Source organism: Rhinolophus sinicus, chromosome 11, assembly GCF_057876585.1.
Source record: "Rhinolophus sinicus isolate RSI-liver-muscle chromosome 11, RSI-T2T, whole genome shotgun sequence".
NCBI classification, from domain to species: domain Eukaryota; kingdom Metazoa; phylum Chordata; class Mammalia; order Chiroptera; family Rhinolophidae; genus Rhinolophus; species Rhinolophus sinicus.
The window spans coordinates 21156430-21177628 of NC_142511.1; the positions used below are offsets into that span (position 1 = coordinate 21156430).

At 37.9% G+C, this 21199-nt stretch overlaps 1 protein-coding gene across 7 annotated transcripts in view; it reads right to left on the reverse strand.

The window, feature by feature from the left end:
- Positions 1–2665: 2665 nt before the first annotated feature.
- The window catches only part of LOC109439469 (membrane cofactor protein-like), a 37325-nt gene continuing 18791 nt past the window's right edge, over positions 2666–21199 (reverse strand). For 3 of the 7 annotated variants that reach the window (XM_019719784.3, XM_074322463.2, XM_074322464.2), the window contains exons 7-11: positions 18702–18749; positions 13712–13762; positions 13172–13207; positions 12601–12661; positions 2666–3956 (exon numbers count right to left, since the gene is read on the reverse strand). In XM_019719784.3, coding sequence (XP_019575343.3) covers positions 3866–3956; positions 12601–12661; positions 13172–13207; positions 13712–13762; positions 18702–18749 — 287 coding nt within the window. In that variant the 3' untranslated portion in view covers positions 2666–3865. Of the gene's footprint in view, positions 3957–10539; positions 12662–13171; positions 13208–13711; positions 13763–16710; positions 16778–18701; positions 18750–21199 lie in introns of those variants that run through there. The other 4 variants (XM_088801689.1, XM_088801688.1, XM_074322462.2 and 1 more) reach the window with 3 other exon arrangements.

Here is a 21199-nt window from a genome sequence, read left to right on the forward strand (position 1 = left end):
CCTGGGCCTAACCTACCTTTGCCCTCAGGTGGCTCTGGCTCTGCACCTATGGGGCTGAATGTTCTTTGGCTACTTACCTACCAGAAGCACCCCAGCAGCTGGCCAGCTGGCGGGAAGGAAACGGCTGACTCACCGCGCATTCATCGACAATTACCATTTTCAAAAGCTGCCCAGGTGATGCTGACTTACATGGAACGCTGAGAACTGTTTTCCTCAGAGGTGTTATTAGCAACGTGTGCATCTCAGTGGAAATATATCCCGCCCCATTTCTTCTGCGATACTGTCCTCAGTGCTATTCAGTTAGCTCATCGCGTGTGTATTGAGAATGTGCTATAAGCCAGGCACCGCACTAGGCCCTGTGGGTACCAAAGCAGGTAAGACTCTGCTCCTGCTTCCAAGGAGCCCAGTCTCTGAGGGGAGGGGTGGGCAGCCCTGTACACCCCCACCCAGCCATGCTCCACTCGGTCATGCTGCCAGTGCCCTGTGACACAGGAGCAGGGTTGCCTGAGGTGCTGTCTCACCAAAGAGGGCACATTCATATTTTTTAACCCACATTCACCTGGGTGGGCTCTCGACTTCTGTGGAGCTATCCTGCCACCCTGCCCCTTTGCCTGGCTGCCAGCTCGCCTATGGCAAGGCTCACAGGGAAGAAGGAAGCTTTGGGGAGACCCTCCAGCCCTCCCTCTGAGCTGGGAGAGGGAAGGTTGCATTCAGTCATAGATGCTGCTGAGGATGCATGAGGCTGGGAACAAGTCTCTGTGCAGCCTTCATGGATGGCTATGCTGGCCCTGCTGTGCTCAGCTTGGAGATAAATAAAAACGTTTTTCTTTTCTCTTCTTATCAGTAAATCAAGCAGATCCGCTGCCAGGGTGACACAGAGGGACAAGATGTGCACTGTCAAGGTGCCTGAATATATGTTTTTCTGAACTATGATGGATTTTTTTCCAATAGAGTCTGTATTCTGATCACCACCCCACGTTGACACTTTTATTATTTGTAGCTCAATTTCATGGAGCAGATTTGGTTTTCTTTCCCAAATGTAAGATTCTTTTCAAACAAATCACCCTAAGCCTCTGGTGGTGCCTTTGGTTTGTCCCTCTTCCTGGGAGGACATTTCTTCAGGACTGAATTCATGTAGTGCTGTGTGGAATAAAATCACTCATTTTCTCCAAGAAGCCTTTTGTTTCACCCCACTGGTTTCCAAAGAAGCAGGCTTTCTTTTTTATTATGAGAATAATAAAAGAAAGTAAAAGATAATATTTATTGAATGCTAACTCTGTAATAGGCACCTTCCATTTGGCTGTACATGCATGATGGCTTATTCATCACAATAGCTGTATGAGGAAAGTGCTAATATGAGCCTCATGTTACAGAGAAACAAATGCAGGCTCAAAGAGGGGTAGGAATCTGCCCAACATCCTAACATTGTAAGTTCGTAAGTGGCAGAGCCAGGATTTGAACTCAGGTCCTTCTGACTAGTGAGCACGGGGTCTTAGCCACAATACGTCACTAATGCTTCAGGCACAACCTCAGTTTCACATCTCATTTCACATAACGTTGCTCAACTCCCTGGATACGGAAGGTGGTTAACACAAAGGGAACCTGTTTCTATGGCCTACTTATATCTTTGCTTCCCTCAGAATTAGTGACAGAAGGAATTATGATTGAACATGGGGCACCACTCAGCTCAGGATGAGGTACTAACGCTCCCTCCCCCAAAACCCAGGGATCCCTCCTGCTTGGGTTCCAATGGGGTGGAAGTAATAGTTATAGCCCCACTGCCTACAGTCTGTCTTGGTAAGATGTGAATTTACTAAAATCTTCCAGGGGCTTTACTGACTGTACATTCTTCCTGGTGGCTTATCAAGAGAAAGATTTTCTCAACACAAATATATTCAACCTCATCGGGTCTGTGGCTGTGATCGTCATCGTGGGCTTTTACCTGGAATCAAGAACTGAATTATCAAGGTCAGTGTAGTACCTCTGAGATTCCCCTAAATAGCAAAGAATATTTCACCAACTTCTCCAGGGAGGACTTCCCCGTTCCCTCACCTCCCCCTCCTGGCCTCGCTTACTCACATTCTGTTAAGTTACAGCCTGGAAGTCGCTTACCCGTCTCTGTTCCATAGGCTTATTATACGTGGTGCTGAGCTGCCTGGCAACAGTTACCCCGTCAACCTGCTGTGGAGTTTGGTCAGTGGGTACACGTAGATGCACGGGAAGAGAGGTGCAAAACCACCTATAAACTCTACACGACCGGCCTCAAATGGTGCCTCCCTCCATCTGCATCACCTACCCTCATTTCCCCCAGTCACACATTCATTCATTCACCATTTATTCACTAGAACAAACATACTGAACACCTAATGTAGGCCACCACTGTGCTAGGCATAAAAGCAGTTTAAAAAATGGTCCCAGCTCTTAGCATGCTCAGAATCGAGTGGAGCTGGCAAACAATAAAATAACAGCTGTAATTCAGTGTGGTTAGGCGAATGGAAAACACTTTGGGAGCTCCTAGTGGGAAGGTCAGAGTGTCAATATGGCAGCCAAGGTAGACAGAATTGTCCGTACAAAGGCTTACAAAGAGGGAGAAAGCCAAAGTATAAGGGCAGAACCTCCCTATTCTCCATTACTTCAAATGCCCACTTTATTTTAGACCTGGCAGCCCAATGCTTCGTGAGCTCTTCCCCAGGTCCTGGAACTGAATGCTGATTTGTTTGTCAATTCCAGTTCCCATCGCCAGCAATCAGTCACGGCATGGACACGCGATGCTGTCCTCGCCAATGACGGGAAACGTGCTGGGGCTCCTGGGGACATAGTCCTCACTTGTAGAAAGAATCAGAGACATGCCCCTGTTTTGTCTTTGAACTTTCTGTGAAGATGGGCGCTTAGAGTGTCTGAAGCTGCCTTTCAGATATGACAAGGGAGGCCAAGAAAACTGCAGAGAAGCTGACAGAATCCTGATATTATTGAGTTACTAAACATACCAACCTTGTGACCACTTACTTGATATGTGAGATTATAAGTGTCCTTCTTATTTAACAGCTTTCCATTGGTTTTTCTGTCACTTGCAGCCTATAGAACCTTACTTGATGGAGCATATATGCCCCTCCTACCTTACTGCCTTCGTTTGTGTACTTCCTGCTACGACAGATGCCTTCTTACCAATGCCATCTGTTAAATCCCACACACCATGAGACCCACCTCAATGTCACCCACTTCCCCTCAAGCCAGTGTGATTCTCCCTCTCATCTTACTTCATCCCACTTTAGAAGGCATTCTTTCCTGCATCCTAGTTATTTCTGTGCTTGTCTTATTCCTACTAGATTGAAGTTCTCTGAGGATAGAGACTATGTTTTACGTTTCTTTGCAAACCCTGAAGTGCTACCCCAGTGTGTGACCTCAGTGGATGCTCAATAAATGATTGATACATTGAATGGGATGAAATGGGGTCTGGGGAGAAGTGAGACATAAACAAAGGAGAAGCTGTGATTTGGTGAAATAAGAAGTTAGAGGGAGACCCAGCGAGGCAGAGAGAGCATAGGCCTGAGAACCTGCAATATCAGGGCATGGAGAATCGTCAAGTTTAAAAAGCCATGTTGGATGGCATCTCAGGTGAGGGCTGACAGCACCAAGCTGGGTAGAAGTTGACAGTTGAGGATGAGGGACTCAGAAGCTAAAAATAACAAGCACACAGACAAATTTATACACAAACTTACAGCTCATCTTAAATAATGTCTTTGCGCCTGGAAAGACAACCTGACTCTGAAATCAGGGATGGTTGGTGTGACATGTACCTAACAGGTGAGATTTCTGGTAACACTGATCACTCACTGCCAGGTTCCCCTCTGCCAAGCCTTGGGAGCTATAACACTACCTCACAACAGCTGCCTGGGCCTCCGAACAGCTCCTGGTTGATGCTGGAGTGGCTTTGGAAATCCAAGAATGCATGGGAGCTGCAAAGGAAGTGATAAAATATATTTGTAGCAGAGCAAATTTCAGAACTTCTTGTGACATTCAAGGCTGCAGGGGAGTGGGCCAGACATGCCACAAAGGCAAGTGTGGAAGATGCTGCTTCTACGATCTGAGCTGGAAGTGAAAAGATGAGGAAGTGAGAGGTTTGAGTTTCATTTTGGGTGGAGAAGTGAGAAAGCAAAACTTCTTATTCCAGGACTTGAAATGTAAGAGAGGCCCCAGGGTTAGTGCTGAGGAATTGTCTCGTGGGCTGGATTGGATCCCTTTATTCTGGGTAGAGCAGAGTTGATTTATATCCTCCTCTACTTCTGCCATTTCCTCCTTCCTTTACCTTATTTATTTCCTCCCTTTCTCCCCTCTTCCTTCCCGAGAAGTATGGCTCCTACGTCTGTGAAGCAGTGCAGTGGCTTCAAAGGGATGAATTAGTGGCCAGGTTCATTTATGTCTGCAGCTACTTATAAGAAAGTGGAGACTCAGCTTGTGTGCAGAGCCAGCTTGGAATTGTGGACGTGGGCTAAGGGTGTCCATTTCTCAGGTGAAAACTTGAGTCGGGCCTCTTGCAGTTCTCAGCACTTGTGCTGGCCCTTCCCCTGATGTATCTGGCTGTTTACGGCATATTTCTGTGTCTTTGTTAGACTGATGGACATGCAGATAGACAGCCTGATGGAAGCCCACAGGAAATGATTGCATATGAAAAATAACGACTCTGTGCTCTCCTAAACATATTAGGTGACAACAACACTCCCCATTTTATAAAGATCAGAGGACTGGAAGTCAAGACAGTCAAGTTCTAGTCTAACTGCTCATGTGTGTCCCTGTGTTGAGCAACCTCTTCTCTTTCCTGGACTTCATCTTCTTTACCTGTAAAGTGAACACATTGGACTGAATGAGCCCTAACGTCCCTTCCAGAAATTTCACTTTGTGTTTCCAGGATTCCTGACAATGACAAAAGCAAGAATGAGTGCCGCCAACATTAAAGTCCTCACTGTTCCATGCCTGTTCCATCCAGGGAGCGTGGGCCCATGGTGACACATGGAGAGCACAAAGGCTTCAGATATTCTGCACCACAGGGAAGGGCTCTGCTGCCCCTTGACCCAGGCTGAGGGTGAAGCACAGTATAGATTTTTTTTGTATGTAATTTTCAATTACAGTTGACATGCAATGTTGTTAGTTTTAGGTGTATAATATAGTGATTAGACATTTTGATCACTTTAGACAAAGTGATCACCCCAAGAAGTCTAGTACCTATGTGACACTATACATTACAATATTATTGACATATTCCCTATGCTGTACCTTACATCCTCATGATTAGTTTTATAACTGGCAAAATCCCTTTTACCTTTTTTGCCCATCTCCCCCACACCCCTCCCATCTGGTGACCATAATGTTGTTCTCTGTATCTATGAATTTGTTCATTTATTTTGTTTTTTAGATTTGAAGTATAAGTAAAATCATATAGCATCTGTCTTTCTCTGACTTATTTCACTTAGCACAATACCCTCCATGCATGTTATCGCAAATGTTACAATTTCATTTTTTTATGGCACAGTAATATTCAATTGTATACATGTACCACCTCTTCTTTATCCATTCATCTATCAGTGGACACTTAGGTTGCTTCCACATCTTGGCTATTGTAAATAATGCTGCAATGAACATAGGGGTGCATTTATCTTTTCAAATTAGTGCTTTGGATTTCTTCAGATAAATACCCAGAAGTGGAATCGCTGGGTCATATAGTAGTTCTATTTTAAATTTTTGAGCAACGTCTAAATTGTTTTCCATAGTGGCTCCACCAATTTACAATTCCACCAACAGTGCACATGAGTTCCCTTTTCTTCACGTCCTTGCCAACACTTGTTTAATTTATTGATGGCCATTCTGACAAGTGTAAGGTGATATCTCATTGTGGTTTTAATTTGCATTTCTCTGATGATTAGTGATGTTGAGCATCTTTTCATATGTCTATTGGCCATCTGTATGTCCTCTTTGAAGAATATCATTTCAGGTACTCTGCCCATTTTTTTAATCGAATTGTTTAGGGGGTTTTGGTATTGAGTTGTATAAGTTCCTTATATATTTTGGATATTAACCCCTTAAGGATGTATCATTGCCAAATATCTTCTCCCATTCAGTAGGCTGTCTTTTGCTGGCCCTTCCCCTGATGTATCTGGCTGTTTACAGCTTATTTGTCAATGGTTTCCATTGCTGTGCAAAAATGTTTAGTTTGATGTAGTCCTATTTATTTTCTATTTTGCTTCCCTTGCCCGAGGAGACATATCCAATATATATATACATACATACATACATACATATACATATACATATACATATACATATACATATACATATACATATATATATATATATATATATATATATATATATATATATATATATACACACACACACATATATATACTAAAAGCAATGTCAGAGTTTACTGCCTATGTTTGCTTCTAAGAATTTTATGGTTTTGGGTCTTAAATTTAAGTCTTTAATCTATTTTGAGTTTATTCTTGTATATGGTGTAAGAAAGTGATTCAGTTTCATTCTTTTGCATGTATCTGTCTAGTTTTCCCAAGCACAATTTTTTGAAGAGACTGTCTTTACACTATTACATATTCTTGCCTCTATTGTCATACATTAGTTGACCATATGGGGTTTATTTCTGGACTGTGTATTCTGTTCCACTGATTTATGTGTCTGTTTCTATACTAGTGCCATGTTGCTTTGATTACTATGGCCTTGTAATAATAGATTGATATTGGGTAGCGTGATACCTCCAACTTTGTTCTTCTTTCTAAATATTGCTTTGGATATTTGGGATCTTTTTTGGTTCCATATAAATTTTAGGATTATTTGTTCTAGTCCTGTGAAAAATGACATTGGTATTTTGACAGGGATTGCACTGAATCTGCAGATTGCTTCAGGTAGTATGGACATTTTAATGATGTTAATTGTTCCTATCCATGAGCACATTATATGCTCCCATTTATTTTTGTCTCCTTCAGTTTCTTTCTACAACGTCTTATAGTTTTCAGAGTACAAGTCTTTTACCTTCTTGGTTAAATTTATTCCTCAGTATTTTGTTCTTTGATGCAACTGTAAATGGGATTTTTTTTCTTAATTTCTCTTTCCGATAGTTCGTTATTGGTGTATAAATATGCAACTAATGTCTGAATAACTGGCTCAGTTAGTATCCTGTATCCTTCTACTTTACTGAATGCATTTATTAGTCTTAATAATATTTTGGTGGAATCTTTAGGGTTCTCTATATATAGTATTATATCATCTGTAAACAATGATAGTTTTACTTCTTCCTTTGCAATATAGATGCCTTTAATTTCTTTTTCTTGTCTGATTGCTATGGCTAGAAGTTCCAATACTATGTTGAATAAAAGTGGTGAAAGTAGACATCCTTGTCTTGTTCCTGATCTTAAAGAAAAAGCTTTCAGCTTTTCACCATTGAATATAATGTTAGTTGTGTGTTTGTCATACGAGTATATGTCCTTTATTATGTTCAGTTATGTTGCCTTTATCCCCACTTTGCTGAAAGTTTTTGTTATAAATGGATGCTGGTTTTTGTTAAATGCTTTTTCTGCATTTATTGACAAGATCATATGATCACATCCTTCATTTTGTTTATGTGGTGTATCACATTAATTAATTTGCAGATATTAAACCAAACTTCCATCACAGGAATAAATCTCACTTGATCATGGTGTATTATCCTTTTAATGTATTGTTGAATTTGGTTTGTTAATATTTTGAGGATTTTTGCATCTATGTTCATCAGAGATATTGGCCTATAATTTTCTTTTCTTTTTGTAATGTCTTTGGTTTTGGTATCAGGGTAATGCTGGCTTTGTGAAATAAACTTAGCTGCCTTCCCTCCTTTTTAATTTGTTTGAATAGTTTGAGAAGTATGGGTATTGATTCTTCTTTGAATGTTTGGTAAAATTCACCTGTTTCATTCAACCTCTGCTTCATTTAATCTGATGTTGATTCCCTCTACTGTATTCTTCATTTCTAACTGGTTCTTTTTTGTTTTATACCACAATTTTTAATGTTTTATATATCTCTGTTGAACTTCTCACTGAGTTCATCTATTCTTCCCCTAAGTTCATTGAGCATCCTTTAACCAGTTTTTAATTCTGTATCTGCTAGATTGCTTGTCTCCATTTCCTTTAGTTATTTTCCTGGAGTTTTGTCTTGTTTGTTTCCTTATTTTGGCTGACTCCCTGTGTTTATTTCTAATACGGTAGATCTAATACATCTCTGGTCTTGGTCTTAGGTAATAGGTGTCGTGAGGGGACCAGTGACGCAGTCTCCTTTGTAAACTGAGCCATGTTCTCCAGGGGTGTCCTTTGTGTGAGTTGTACGTGCCTGTTTATTTGGGTCTTGATTGTTGTTGGCACATCCATGAGAAGGGCTGATCCTCAGGCTGACTTCAGGCTATGAGGGCTGGCCGGAGCTACAGTAGACAAGCTGACGTGTGGGGGCTGACTCCACTATGGAGCAGCGGTTACTTTAGTGGAGCTCTGATGCCAGCTAAGTCTGCCCTTTGGATGTGTCATTTGTAAAAATGGTTGATGGTTCCCTGGTGTGGTTTGAAGCAGCCATTGGGTGTTTTGGTTCTGGAGCCTCTTGGGAGGGGCTCTGGTGCAGGCCAAGATCATCCCCTGCTTGTGCTGGGCTTACAGCCAGCTGGTAGGAGCTACAAAGTGATTTGCAATAGGTTGCCACTTGTGTTGGGCTTGGAGGTGCTTGGAAGAGGGTATGCTGGGAACGGTGTCCTGCTGCCACTTGTGCCAGGCTTGCAAGTCTTTGGTGGGCACCACTATGTGAGCTGAGGCCAGCTGCTACTTTTGCTGGGCTTGTGGTTACTTAATTGCAGCTATGTTCCAAGCTAAGCATGGCCACGACTTATGCCAGACTTGGGGCAACCTGAAGGGAGTTACAATGGAAGTTAAGACCAGTAACCATTTGTACTGTGCTTGGGGCCACCTTACAAGAGGAACAAGGCACACTGAGGCCTATTGCTGCTTGTTTGGATGGGGTTTGTGGACCTTTTAGAAATTTTAGGAAGTCCTCACCGTAAGTCACGATAGGCCACTTGTGTGGAACAACTGCTTAGAAGACGCTTGGGCCTGGTGTGTGAGTTGGATGACGCAAGGTCTGAAGGAACCACCAGGGGGCGTTGAACGGTATTACCCATGTTAATGGAGAGCTCACATTTGGTGTCTGCCAGCGATTGGCCAGCTGGGTGGGAGGAGAGTTCAGAAAAGGAACAGTGGTTTCTGTTAGGATTTCTGTCTCCTGGGAGCGCTACTGATCCCTGCCGCCACAGCCCTCAACCTGAAGCTTATCAATTTAGCTCCTTCCCATTTCTTCCTGGCACTTTCTGAGCTGCTGCGCTTGCACTGGGGTCCTGAGTCAGTTAGTTTGTGAGCAAGTGACTCTGTGTTAGATCCCTTTCAGACCAGAAGTGCCTACGTCTCCTCCAGCCCTCCGTCTTACTGGGACAGAGTTTTTAAAGCTAGATGTTATGGGGACTCCACTTTCCAGCACTAGTTCCCCAGACTGGGACACCCAGTGTGGGGCTGGGACTCCTTGATCCTCAGGGCAGACCTCCACAGCAGGGATATCCCTCCCAATTCTTAATTGCCACACTGTGGGTGTGGGACATGCCCATTCCATATTTCCCCCTCTCCTATCAGTCTTGAGGTGGCTTCTTTTTTATATTCTTAGTTATAGGAATTCTGTTCAGCTAGTCTTCAGGTGGTTCTCGATGATGTTCTATAATTTAGTTGTAATTTTGGTGTGGTTGTGGGCTGAGGTGAGCACAGAGTTCACCTACTCCACCATCTTGACTGGAAGTCAGTCTGAAGCTTTTAAGATAAGAAAATAGATCTCTTTCCAGAAAGACTTGTGTGTTTCAGTCAGCTACTTCTGCACTGCGCCCTGGGGGGTTAGCCACAGCTAACTGGCTGAACCCTTTAAGAACTATATCTCAGTTCTCTATAGCCTTTGACTTTCAAAGCAGGATGTTTTGGTAGCCCATCTCTCAGGTGCAGAACTTAAAAGATGGGGTGCTAGATGTGGGGTTCAAACACTTCACCCCTCAGGGAGAAGCTCAGAGATATGAGTCCCCACCTGACTGTGGGTCACCATGCCATGGGTGGGGTGTATGGAGAGATTGTGTCTCAGCCTCTCCTATCCATTTTGAGTGTTTTTCTCTCCACCTGATGTGTGGAAGTTGGTCAGTAGTTTTTGGATCTCTTTGAGGGAATTTTTCCATGTGTAGCTGTAGATTTGGTGGTTGTGAGAGGAGGTGAGTTAAGGATCCTCCTATGTCACCATCTTGAATTGGATGTTCAGGTTACAAGACCCATTAACAGTTAGCTAGAGAGAGTTTTATTATACTTATTAAGGAACCTTTAAGTATTTTGGTGCAGTGATATTTTAAAGAAGGAAAGTGAGAAGCAGAAAACAATTTTCTTTTACTTTCTTGAGAAGTTATTTCTGTCAATGTTAAGAAACATCCAAACCTGTAGAGAACTGTTATGAGTTTATTTGAGCCAAAACTGACAATTGCTGGGAAGCAAGATCCCAAATACTTTGGAGAATGATAACTTTGTATTCTCTTTTACACATTTGAAATTAAGGAGGGAACGTAAGAAAGATTATATGAAGGTAGAAGAAAGCAAGGCAGGAACTGGATTACAGGATAGTTAAGATTCTGTGTTCTCTTGAGGGTGGTTACACATATTTTAAAGGTATGTTTACCTAGATGCACAAAAACAATGGACAGGGCTTGCTTAAGGCAATAAAACTTTTACCAAAAAAGAGTATATGCCTAGGGTGTGACTACCTACCATGACCTGCCCAGTTAGGAATTTATGACCTGATCACCCTGTGCGGTTACATTCCTAGGACCCCCTTTTTGTCCACATGACACAAACCTTTTGGACTTGTAAAAATATCCAACTGATAGTATTTCCTATTCACACTCTTGTGTATATGTAATTTAAAATTATACTAACTGATTGAAATATACATATGCATAGAATATGTTCCAAAAATATAAGATTTAGGGTTCAAATGAAAGCATAACGGGTATTTGAAAAAGATAGCCAATAATATAAAAAATGTTTAAACTCTTTATGACTGAAAAATGTACTTTTATTACATAGCCCAAACCAGGTGATTAATACAAAAGAAGATATTGCTGTAAAAGTTGACATAGGGGAGCAATTTTAAAATGAAGCCAGAGCACCATTCTAGAGGAACTGCCTTGCATGTCTTGCTCTTTGAATCTTTGGAATGTTTGCACTGGGCAAAAGAACCTTTGGACTGGGCCAAAGCAACATTGCCTTACAAACAAAGGTTTGCAAAGCCAGCAGGACTGCAGCTCCTGACCACAAGGACTAAGAATTGTGGACTTTCTATCAGAAGATAAAATCAGTAACCAATCATGCACAGCTAAGGAGTCACTCTGCTTGTCAATGCCAATAGAAATTCTTTCTTCTTCTCATGTAATTACTCCATTCTAGTTCTCATAAAACCCCTTTGGCTTCACCCTGTAATCAGGACACTATACAGGTTTCTGCCTGAATCTGTGCTGCAAGAATTGCAATTCATTGGTCCCAAATAAAAACCTGTTGGCTCTCATTTTAGCTTTTAAATTAACATCATAAAACCACGAATACCAAAATTCTTAAAATTGTATTTTTGATTTCAAAGACGTTTCAAAAACTGCAGGAAAAAATGTCACTAAAAATCAGAAATTCCAAATTACCTAATTTTGGTCTACGCTCCAGGATTTATTGTCTTTCATAAATTGTAAATTACTTCATTAAAATTTAAGTTTGATTTTTAAAAACGCTATTCTCCTTAGAAGATCTGTGTTTTTCTGTTTTTTTTCTATTCTAAGCCCACCTTTTTCAATTTTTATAGATAAAAAGTCAGGTAAAGTTAATTCAGTGCCTATAAATCTCATCCCTCTCACTAACTTTAAGTTTATTTAACCCATCAGTTGCTGTAAATTACGAGAACATTAACAGGAAAAACAAATAGTGTTGCTTCTGATTCCCCAGTTTAACGTACATAAATAAAAAGTCTAAATGAAAAGAAATCAAATTGGGTATTTGAATGAGATACTTACAGAGCTTCTTATTAACTACCTAACTTATACAGACAAATGGAAGCTTTCATCCTAAAAATTACAGTGAATACAACTGTCAAAGTCCCCACAGTGAACTATTTAAATTTAACCCTGCCACTAGCCCAATTTAGGAACTAGAATATACCTACGGTAGGGAAGGCCCCATAATGATCTAAGATTTGCTGCAGAACTTAAACATTAAACCCCACAAAAAATTTTCTTCCAGTTATATATATAATAGTTGAAGCAAGTCTGCACAGATTACTCTTGTTGCAATAATGTTAAAAGCAGCTGAAGATATTTTTAGTAAGGAAATGTAATTCCGATGGCACACTAACACAGCACATTTTAAAAATAGATGGCATGCAAAACAGAGTACAAACAAAAGTGACACGAAAGTATGTCAAGAGTGAGAAGGACCATTAAATTAGAAGAAACACGCTTTAATTTACCCTTTCTTCTCTCTGCGAAGACATGTGTACACGCAGGTGCAAATTACTGCAATGCCAACAACTACAAAAAAACAGAGAATAAATGACACGTATCTCTGAAAAATAATTTCCAAGATTCAAAATCTAGCAGAAGAAATTAATATTGGTTACATTTCTGTGGTCAGAAATATTCTTTTATTTAAGCACATATACATTTATATTCCACCTGGACTATTTACTGTCTAAACGCAATTCCCTGGAATCACTAAAACAGTCCACACAGTAAGTCACAGCAGAGTCCTTGCTTAATTTAGAAAATTACCAAAAGCATATATGGAATACAAACTCTTATGACTAATCTTCTTGAAAAAACATGTATTAATTAGAATTTGTTATAAGTGGACATATAGAATATAAAATAATATATAATCACCAACATGAGGTGGTATATCATATAAAATGTCAGGTATTTATTGACTGGTTTACTTAATTTCAACCTATAAAAACTATAGAAACTGCAAAATCATTAAAAAATAATACTTCTTCACAGTAATATTTTGATTTAAGTGGTATCCAAGCTTGGGATACTTACGTATAGTAAGAATAATCAAAGCAATGGTTCCTGGATCTGAGGAAAAATGAAAACAGTTTTGAAGATATTGAGCATATATGGGTCCTAGATAGTAGTTGCATTTTAATTTTGATCAGATAATCTAAAAACTACAGCAAAAACACTTACCAATCTAGTTTTAGTATGACTGCTAGTGCATCTATATTATTTTGATCACAGAACACTTCGAATAGATTCCAGATATAGGATCCACCTGTGAAACTCTTAATAGGAACCTCACTTGTCATTGTTCTGTGCTATAGTTACCCCACCAGGTTATTTAGGAAAGATTACAACACAATTAGAATTCATAAGATTAGAGAAAATTACCGATATGTGTCTACACATACTACCACTTACATTTGTCATGGTATCTATAATATGAAAATAACTGTAAATATCAATTATTAATAATAATTGGTGACATCTTATTTCTTCCCTAACTACAAATAAATCAACATGATATTTTCATGTAGAACGCTATGGTCTTATAATGCAGGCTTATTAATAACTAAATAATACCTAATTCCTCAAAGTCTTCAATTGATGGTAATTCATTGGGATTGGGATATCCTAAAAAAAAAAAAAGAAAAGAAAAAAAAGGAAATAGTTAAAACAAACAGAAAGACTAAATAAAGCTTAAAGATCTATAAATTCATTGTTTTTGATTGTTTGCCTTTGTATAAAAGTGCTTATAATTTCAGTTTCCTTATTAATTATATTAGTGTTGCTCATTAATGATGGTATCAGAAAATCTTAGAAATTTATATTCAGTGTCAACAACATTTTTCTTCCTGTCCATTGACATTTCCTGTGACAATATTGTGTGGTACAATAAGCAAATTTATCATTACTGTATTCTCAGAATTAGCCTTGTGTTTAATGTGATGCTACCCAAATTTTTTTTTAAAAGTGGAGGGCTTGAAAGTAGGTTAGAAGTTGATCTGGATTAGAAAGATTCTTTAACAAAATAAAGGTCATTTATTAAAAAACCCATAGCTAACATTATAGTCAATGGTATAATTTTCCCTTAAGATTAGCAACAAGAGAGGATGCCCACATATGCCACTTCTAGTCAACATAATACTTGAAGTTTGGGTCAGAGTAATTAGGTAAAATAAGAAATAGAAACCATCAAAATTGGCATGGAAAATATAAAATTATCTGTTCATACATGACATGATCTTTTACATAGAAAACACTAAAGATTTTACATACACAAATACCCCAACCTGACAGAATTAATAAATGAATTCAGCAAAATTGTATGCTATAAAAATCAACATGCAAAAATCAGTTGCATTTCTAACATCAAAATAAGCAATCCAAAAAGGAAATTAAGAAAACAATTCCACGTATAATAACATCAAAAAGAATAAAATACTTTAGAATAACCAAGGAGGTAAAAGACTCATATACTGAAAATAACAAAATAGTACAGAAAGAAATTAATGGAGACAAAAATTAAAAAAAAAAAAATCTTGTGTTGATGGACTGGAAAGCCTAATATTAAGACATAAATACTACAAAAAAAGCCAAAAAACGTATAGATGAAGTGTAAACCCTATCAAAATCCTGAGGATGCTTTCTGCAGAAATAAATAAATAAATAAGCCCATCCTAAAATTCATATTGAATCTTAAGGCACTCAGTGTAGTCAAGGCAATCTTGAAAGAGAAGAGACAAGTTGAGAGGACTCATACTTCTTGATTTCAAGACTTACTACAAAGCTACAACAATCAAAACAAAATGACACTGACATAAAGACATACAGACCAATGTAATTGAATAGAGGGTCTCACATATATGGTCAAATGATTGTCTACAGTGAGCTTCTAAGAACATTTAGTAGGGAAAGGGCAGATTTTTAACAAAAGTTTCTTGGGAAATTGGATATCTACAAGCAAAAGAATGAAGTTCGACCCTTATCTTATATCACATACAAAAATTAGTTCAAAATGGATCAACACTAAATATAAAAGCTAAAACTATTAAACTAGTAGAAGAAAACATGGAGGACAATCTTCATGCTGTTTATCTGGCAGTGCTTTCTTGAATGTGACACCAAAAGCATAGGCAACAGAAGAAAAAAATAAAGAAATTGGACATCTTTTGTGCATCAAAGAACACTATCAATAGAGTGAAAAGATAACTCACAGAATGAAAGGAAACATCTGCAAAAAAATCTGATAACGATCCAATATCTAAAATATATAATGAACTCCTAAATATCTGTAAGAAAAATACCAACCCAATTCAAAAATAGGCAAAGGACTTGATAACATTTCTCCAAAGAAGATATTACGAGGTCTGACAATTACATTCGCAAACTCATCCTAGAAAAAGTGCTACATACCTCATTGCTGAATTGCTGACTATGGTCACTTTAGAAGTACTCCCCTTGGGAAGCTATGCACTGATGCCAGTGCCTAGTTCACCCTTCAAAGCAATTTTGGAACTCTTTTTCTGGAATGGCCATCAGAGCTGTCGTCGTATTACCCTTGATGTCCTGAATGTCACCAAAATTTCAATATTTCCTTTATCTTCGGGAAAAGAAAGAAGTCATTGGGGGCTAGGTCAGGTGAGTAGGGAGGGTGTTCCAATACAGTTGTTCATTGGCTAAAAACTCCCTCACAGACAGTGCCATGTGAGCTAGTGCATTGTAGTGATGCAAGAGCCACGAATTGTTGGTGAAAAGTTCAGGTTGTTTTCGTCTTTTTCACACAGCCTTTTCAGCACTTCCAAATAGTAAACTTGGTTAATTGTTTGTCCAGTTGGTACAAATTCATAATGAATAATCCCTCTGATTTCAAAAAAGCTTAGCAGCATCGTTTTGATTCTTGATTTGGACTGACAGAATTTTTTTGGTCATGGAGAATTGACTGACTTCCATTGTGCACTTTGATACTTTCTTTCGTCATATTGGTACACCTGTGTTTCATCACCAGTGATAACACGGCCCAAAACATTGTCTTGCCTTTCCAAAAGGTCTTGGCAAACTTCGACTGTCCGTTGCGTTTTGTTCATTGGTGAGCTCCTTTGGGACCATTTTTGCATACACCTTTCTTATGCCAAGATTTTCAGTTAAGATTTTCCTAACTGTTTCTCTATCAATGTTTACTTGGTCTGATATGCTTCTCACACTCAGCCAAAAATTTTGTTGCAGAATTTGATGATTTTTGCAATGTTTTCATCAGTTCTGCTCATTACTGGCCGCCCTGACCTCTGTTCATCAGTGACCTGTTCTTTCCCCTCAGAAAAATGTTTAATCCATTTGCTGTTTTCTTCATGGCATTATCCCCATAAACTTGGACTCCCATGTCCCTGATTTCGGTTTTACTCTTGCCAAGTTTAACAAGAAATATAATGTTTGTTTGTTGCTCTACTTCAAGCTCAGACATTCTCTCAATGGCACACAAAAAACACTCACCAACATAATGAATGCCACTCAGCAGGACACCGCCACATACCAACATGAACACAGCTGTGAGACACTGATATACCAAGGTTATGAAACCTTACTGAGCTGTTTGTACAGGGCTGCCAATGTAAGTGCACGGTGGTAAGTTCGTGAACTTAGTTGTCAGACCTGTACAAACAGCAAATAAGCACATGAAAAGATGCTCTACACATCACTAATCAAGGAGGAAATGCAAATAAAAACCACAGTGAGATACTACTTCACATATTTTACCTACCAGGTATAGGATTGTTATTAACGAAAAACAGAAAATAATATGTGTTGGCAAAGAGTTAGAGAAATTAGAACCTTTGTGCATCACTGGTGAAAATGTAAAATGGTGCAGCTGTGACAGTATGATTGTTTCTCAAAAAGTTAGATACAGAAATACCATAAATCCCAGCAATTCTACTCCTAAGTATATACCCCCAAAATTGAAAACAGGGACTCAAACAGATACTTGAATGACAATATTCAGAGAAGCATACTCAGAATAGCCAAAGGTGAAATCAAGCCAAGCGTCTACCAACAGATGAATGGATAAACAAATGTGGTATATATAAACAATGGAATATTTTCAGCCATAAAAAGAAAAGTTCAGATACATGCTACTCTAAGATGGATGAACCCTGAAAACGTTATGCTATGTGAAATAAGCCAGACAAAAAAGTACAAATGTAAAATTCCATTTATATGAGGTACCTAGGATTGTCAAATTCATAGATATAGAATAGGGTTACTGGAGTAGAGAAGAGGGGAATGAATGGGCAATGACTGTTTAATGGGTAAAAAGTTTCAGTTTGGGAAGATGGAAAGTTTTGAAGATAGATAGTAGAGATGGTTGCACAACAACGTGAATGTACTTAATGACACTGAACTGTACACTTAGAATGTATAATTGATAAAAATAATTTAATAAAAGTTGATCCAGAAAAATTAACATGAGAGTAGCCTGCACACTTCTGAACAGGAAGTGTTCTGCAAGATATTAAAATATATTACAGCACTACATTTAAGAAAACGATTTGATGCTGGCACAAGAACAGACATAATCTAGGGAACAAAAATGAAGCCTATGAATTTAATGCATGATAAAACAATTGGAGAGAAAACAACTTATTCCACAAATGGTGCTACTTAGCCACTTGATGGGACCCAATCTCATTCTATATAATATGGTGAATTTCAGATGTACCAACAATTTGAATGCAATCAGAATACATGGTTGAAATGTTTACATAATTTGAGCACAGTGAAACTTAAAGCTTTTATAAGAAAGACACAACACTCATTGTCATTAGGGACAAGATCGATACACCCTACCATCTAAATGGTATATAAATGACTTCTGCATATAAATGACCAATGATAGGAAAAAAGTTAAATAAAATATGGTATATGTTAAAGTTATCATTATAAAGGATGGGGATAAATCTTAATATAACCCCAATCTAAGACAGTAAGTGTAAAATGTGAGAGTTTTAGAAAAATGTGAACAGCACAATCCCATTTCTGGTTAAGAAAAAAGGAAAAAAATGCTAAAATATGTATAACTATAAATATAAAGATATTTAAGTACAGAAATAGTAAAAAGACACCTAAACTATTAACAATGATTAACTCAGAAAATGGACTAGACAAAGAAAAGGAGAACTAATTTTTTATTCTGTATACTTTTGTAATGTTTGAAAATTTACAAAAATACATTTGTATACTACTCATGTAACAAAGTTATAAAAAGGAATCTATATCCATTAGTAGAGTATAAAAATCTTAAAAGAAAACTGACTAGTAAAATTAAGGCCAAAAAAACCTGGAAAAAATGTTCACTACATTTTAACAGGCCTTTAATTTGTAATGAGCTCTCACAATCAACAAAAATAATATTTTAGAAACCTAACAGAAATGAGCAAAGGACATGAATAAATAAATGTAAACGTAGAAGATTTAGCCTCATTAATAATGAAAGCAATGCAAATTAAAATAAGACATGACTTTTCACCCATCACCTTATGAAATCCTTAACAGTATAAATTGGATAAAGTCACTGAACCTGGATATCTTGAAACTGGAGGCTTGGTTGCACGAGTAGGCTTAACACCTGGAAAAATAAATTTGATTTCATTCACTAGCATTTTCAATACAAAATTATGAATATGATTTTTTTATTTCTTGGAAAGATCAATTATGTCTCAAAATGAAAAATATACATACTATCCGAACTTTGCATTTCTACTTCTGGGAATATGACCTAAATACATATTTACACAGGTACATAAAGATATATTCATAAGAATGTTCATTATAATTTTATATTTATAATGGAAATCCTAGAAGTAATAATAAATCATAAAAGTAATGTGTTCAGAGAAAACATTTATTTATAAGAATACCATCCAGTAGTATCATACCACATGATCTGTATACTTTTCCACTTAATGTTTTATGAACCTAGTTTCGTTATTAGCACAATCAGATCTACTTTATTATCATATATGTTGCTATTGATTCTTTCCACATAGTTTTTCTCTAACTGATGATTAGAAAAGATGATTAATAATCCCATGAGGAGTTTTGATTTTTGATTTAAAAAAAAGTCCCTGTTGTTTCTCCTTTTCATGAACTTTTCCTCACAATCAACTCTCTTCTCTTTGAAACACTGAACTCTATCAGTGCTTATAAATCCTTAATGAATTCTTATGGTCAACTCTTTCAAAAGAGCATATCAACAAACAGTATCCCACAGTGCACAAACCCACTAGGACCACGTAAGTAAACATGGACGTGTTGATGAGCATAAAGTTCACCTGTAATCGTAACATAGCAGTCCACCAAAAAACCATCTCTTTTCCCCCAAACCTCACAGCACTCAGCTAAGGTACTCAAGGTGGTTACAAGGCACCAGGTACACACGAATTGTAAAAATGTGTTCTATTACCACATTTACATGCATAATTCCCCTCAATCCTTTAAAATATTGGGAAACCAGAAATATACCAACAAATTAGAAGCCAGGAATTGAGATTTACTTGAGTGCAACACTCTCAGATGTAACAGGAAACTAAGCCCGCAGAGAGGATGTTACTGGAACAAGCAGAGCCTAACCAGGACCCTGAGCGAGGTCGGCCCAGGCTAATGCTCTTCCCACGATGCCTGTCTCTGGTTTCTGCTTAAACCAAAGAGAAGCCAGGGATCGCAGCACTGAAATCAGGAAGACACTCCTCCCACTGTATCTAACAGTCTCTCAAGTCTTAAGCAGAGCAGTTGATCAGTTGTCCATGCAACACGTCCTCCATTTCATTTTAATAAATAAGGACTTTCCGTGCCTTTCAGTTGCTATGAAAAATAAATAAGGACTTTCCCTGCCTTTCAGTTGCTATGAAATAAATAAGGACTTTCCCTGCCTTTCAGTTGCTATGAAATAAATAAGGACTTTCCCTGCCTTTCAGTTGCTATGAAATAAATAAGGACTTTCCCTGCCTTTCAGTTGCCAAATAGAAATTCCCAGTAAAGACAAAAAGAATAACTTATGAGGTGGGGAGAGGTGGAGTTGGCAGAAATACCAGTCTGTTCTGGAAGACAGCAGTAATTTCCCAGTTCAGATTGGACTACATAAAAAAGGAACTAAACTTGTTGCAGTCTGGGAAATGAAACACAGTCCTGGACCAGGAAGACATGTGTCTCCCATCCGAGACCCATATCTGAAACCTATGTAACTTTACTAACCATTGTCCCCCCAATAAACTTTAATTTAAAAAATAATAATGTGTCAACAGATCACTTTTAAAAAGAATTAAAACAGCAAAATTGGTGACACAAAAACATACATGTTAGAAAACAAATGCCACAGCCCTTCCTCTTCACTAATACTAATTGGAGTGATGCTCTAAGTGATATGAGCTTCCTTTAAGAGCCTCCTGCATGTCAGGCACTGTGCTAAGTGCTTTAAGTGCAACCAATTTAAGCTTTATCATCATCCAATAGTTAAGACATTAAATCATTGTACATATAAGTAAATATATTTGAAGTTTAAATAACTTGCCCAAATTTACATGCCTGTTTATATCTGTGGACTATGGCAAATAATTTTAGAATCACTAAGAATAAGAAATAAATGGCTGCAAATGTGTGCTTCCTCCTCCTATTACTAAAAGTGATAAATGAATGGATATAACATGATTTTAATGTAAGAAGTTACTAAATGTGAATGACTTAAAATAAGAGGTTTTATATTGAGAGGAACTAATATTGAACAACATAATAATACAGGATTAATCACTTGGGAATTATCACTTTCTTTTCATTTATATGAATTATGACTTTATTTATTTAGATAAAAATTCACGATTCAATTTATCCTGAAAAATGGTTGCTTTCCATTTTTATACATAAAAATACTGAACAAGAGAAATTTATATACCTGTATGATGTACAAAACGTGCAAAGGATGCTATGAAAACATAAAATCACAACAGCAAAATTCTGTATGAACTTTATGTCATACATCTGTTATGGATATGAATACAAGACAGAGTTAATTACTAAAATTGC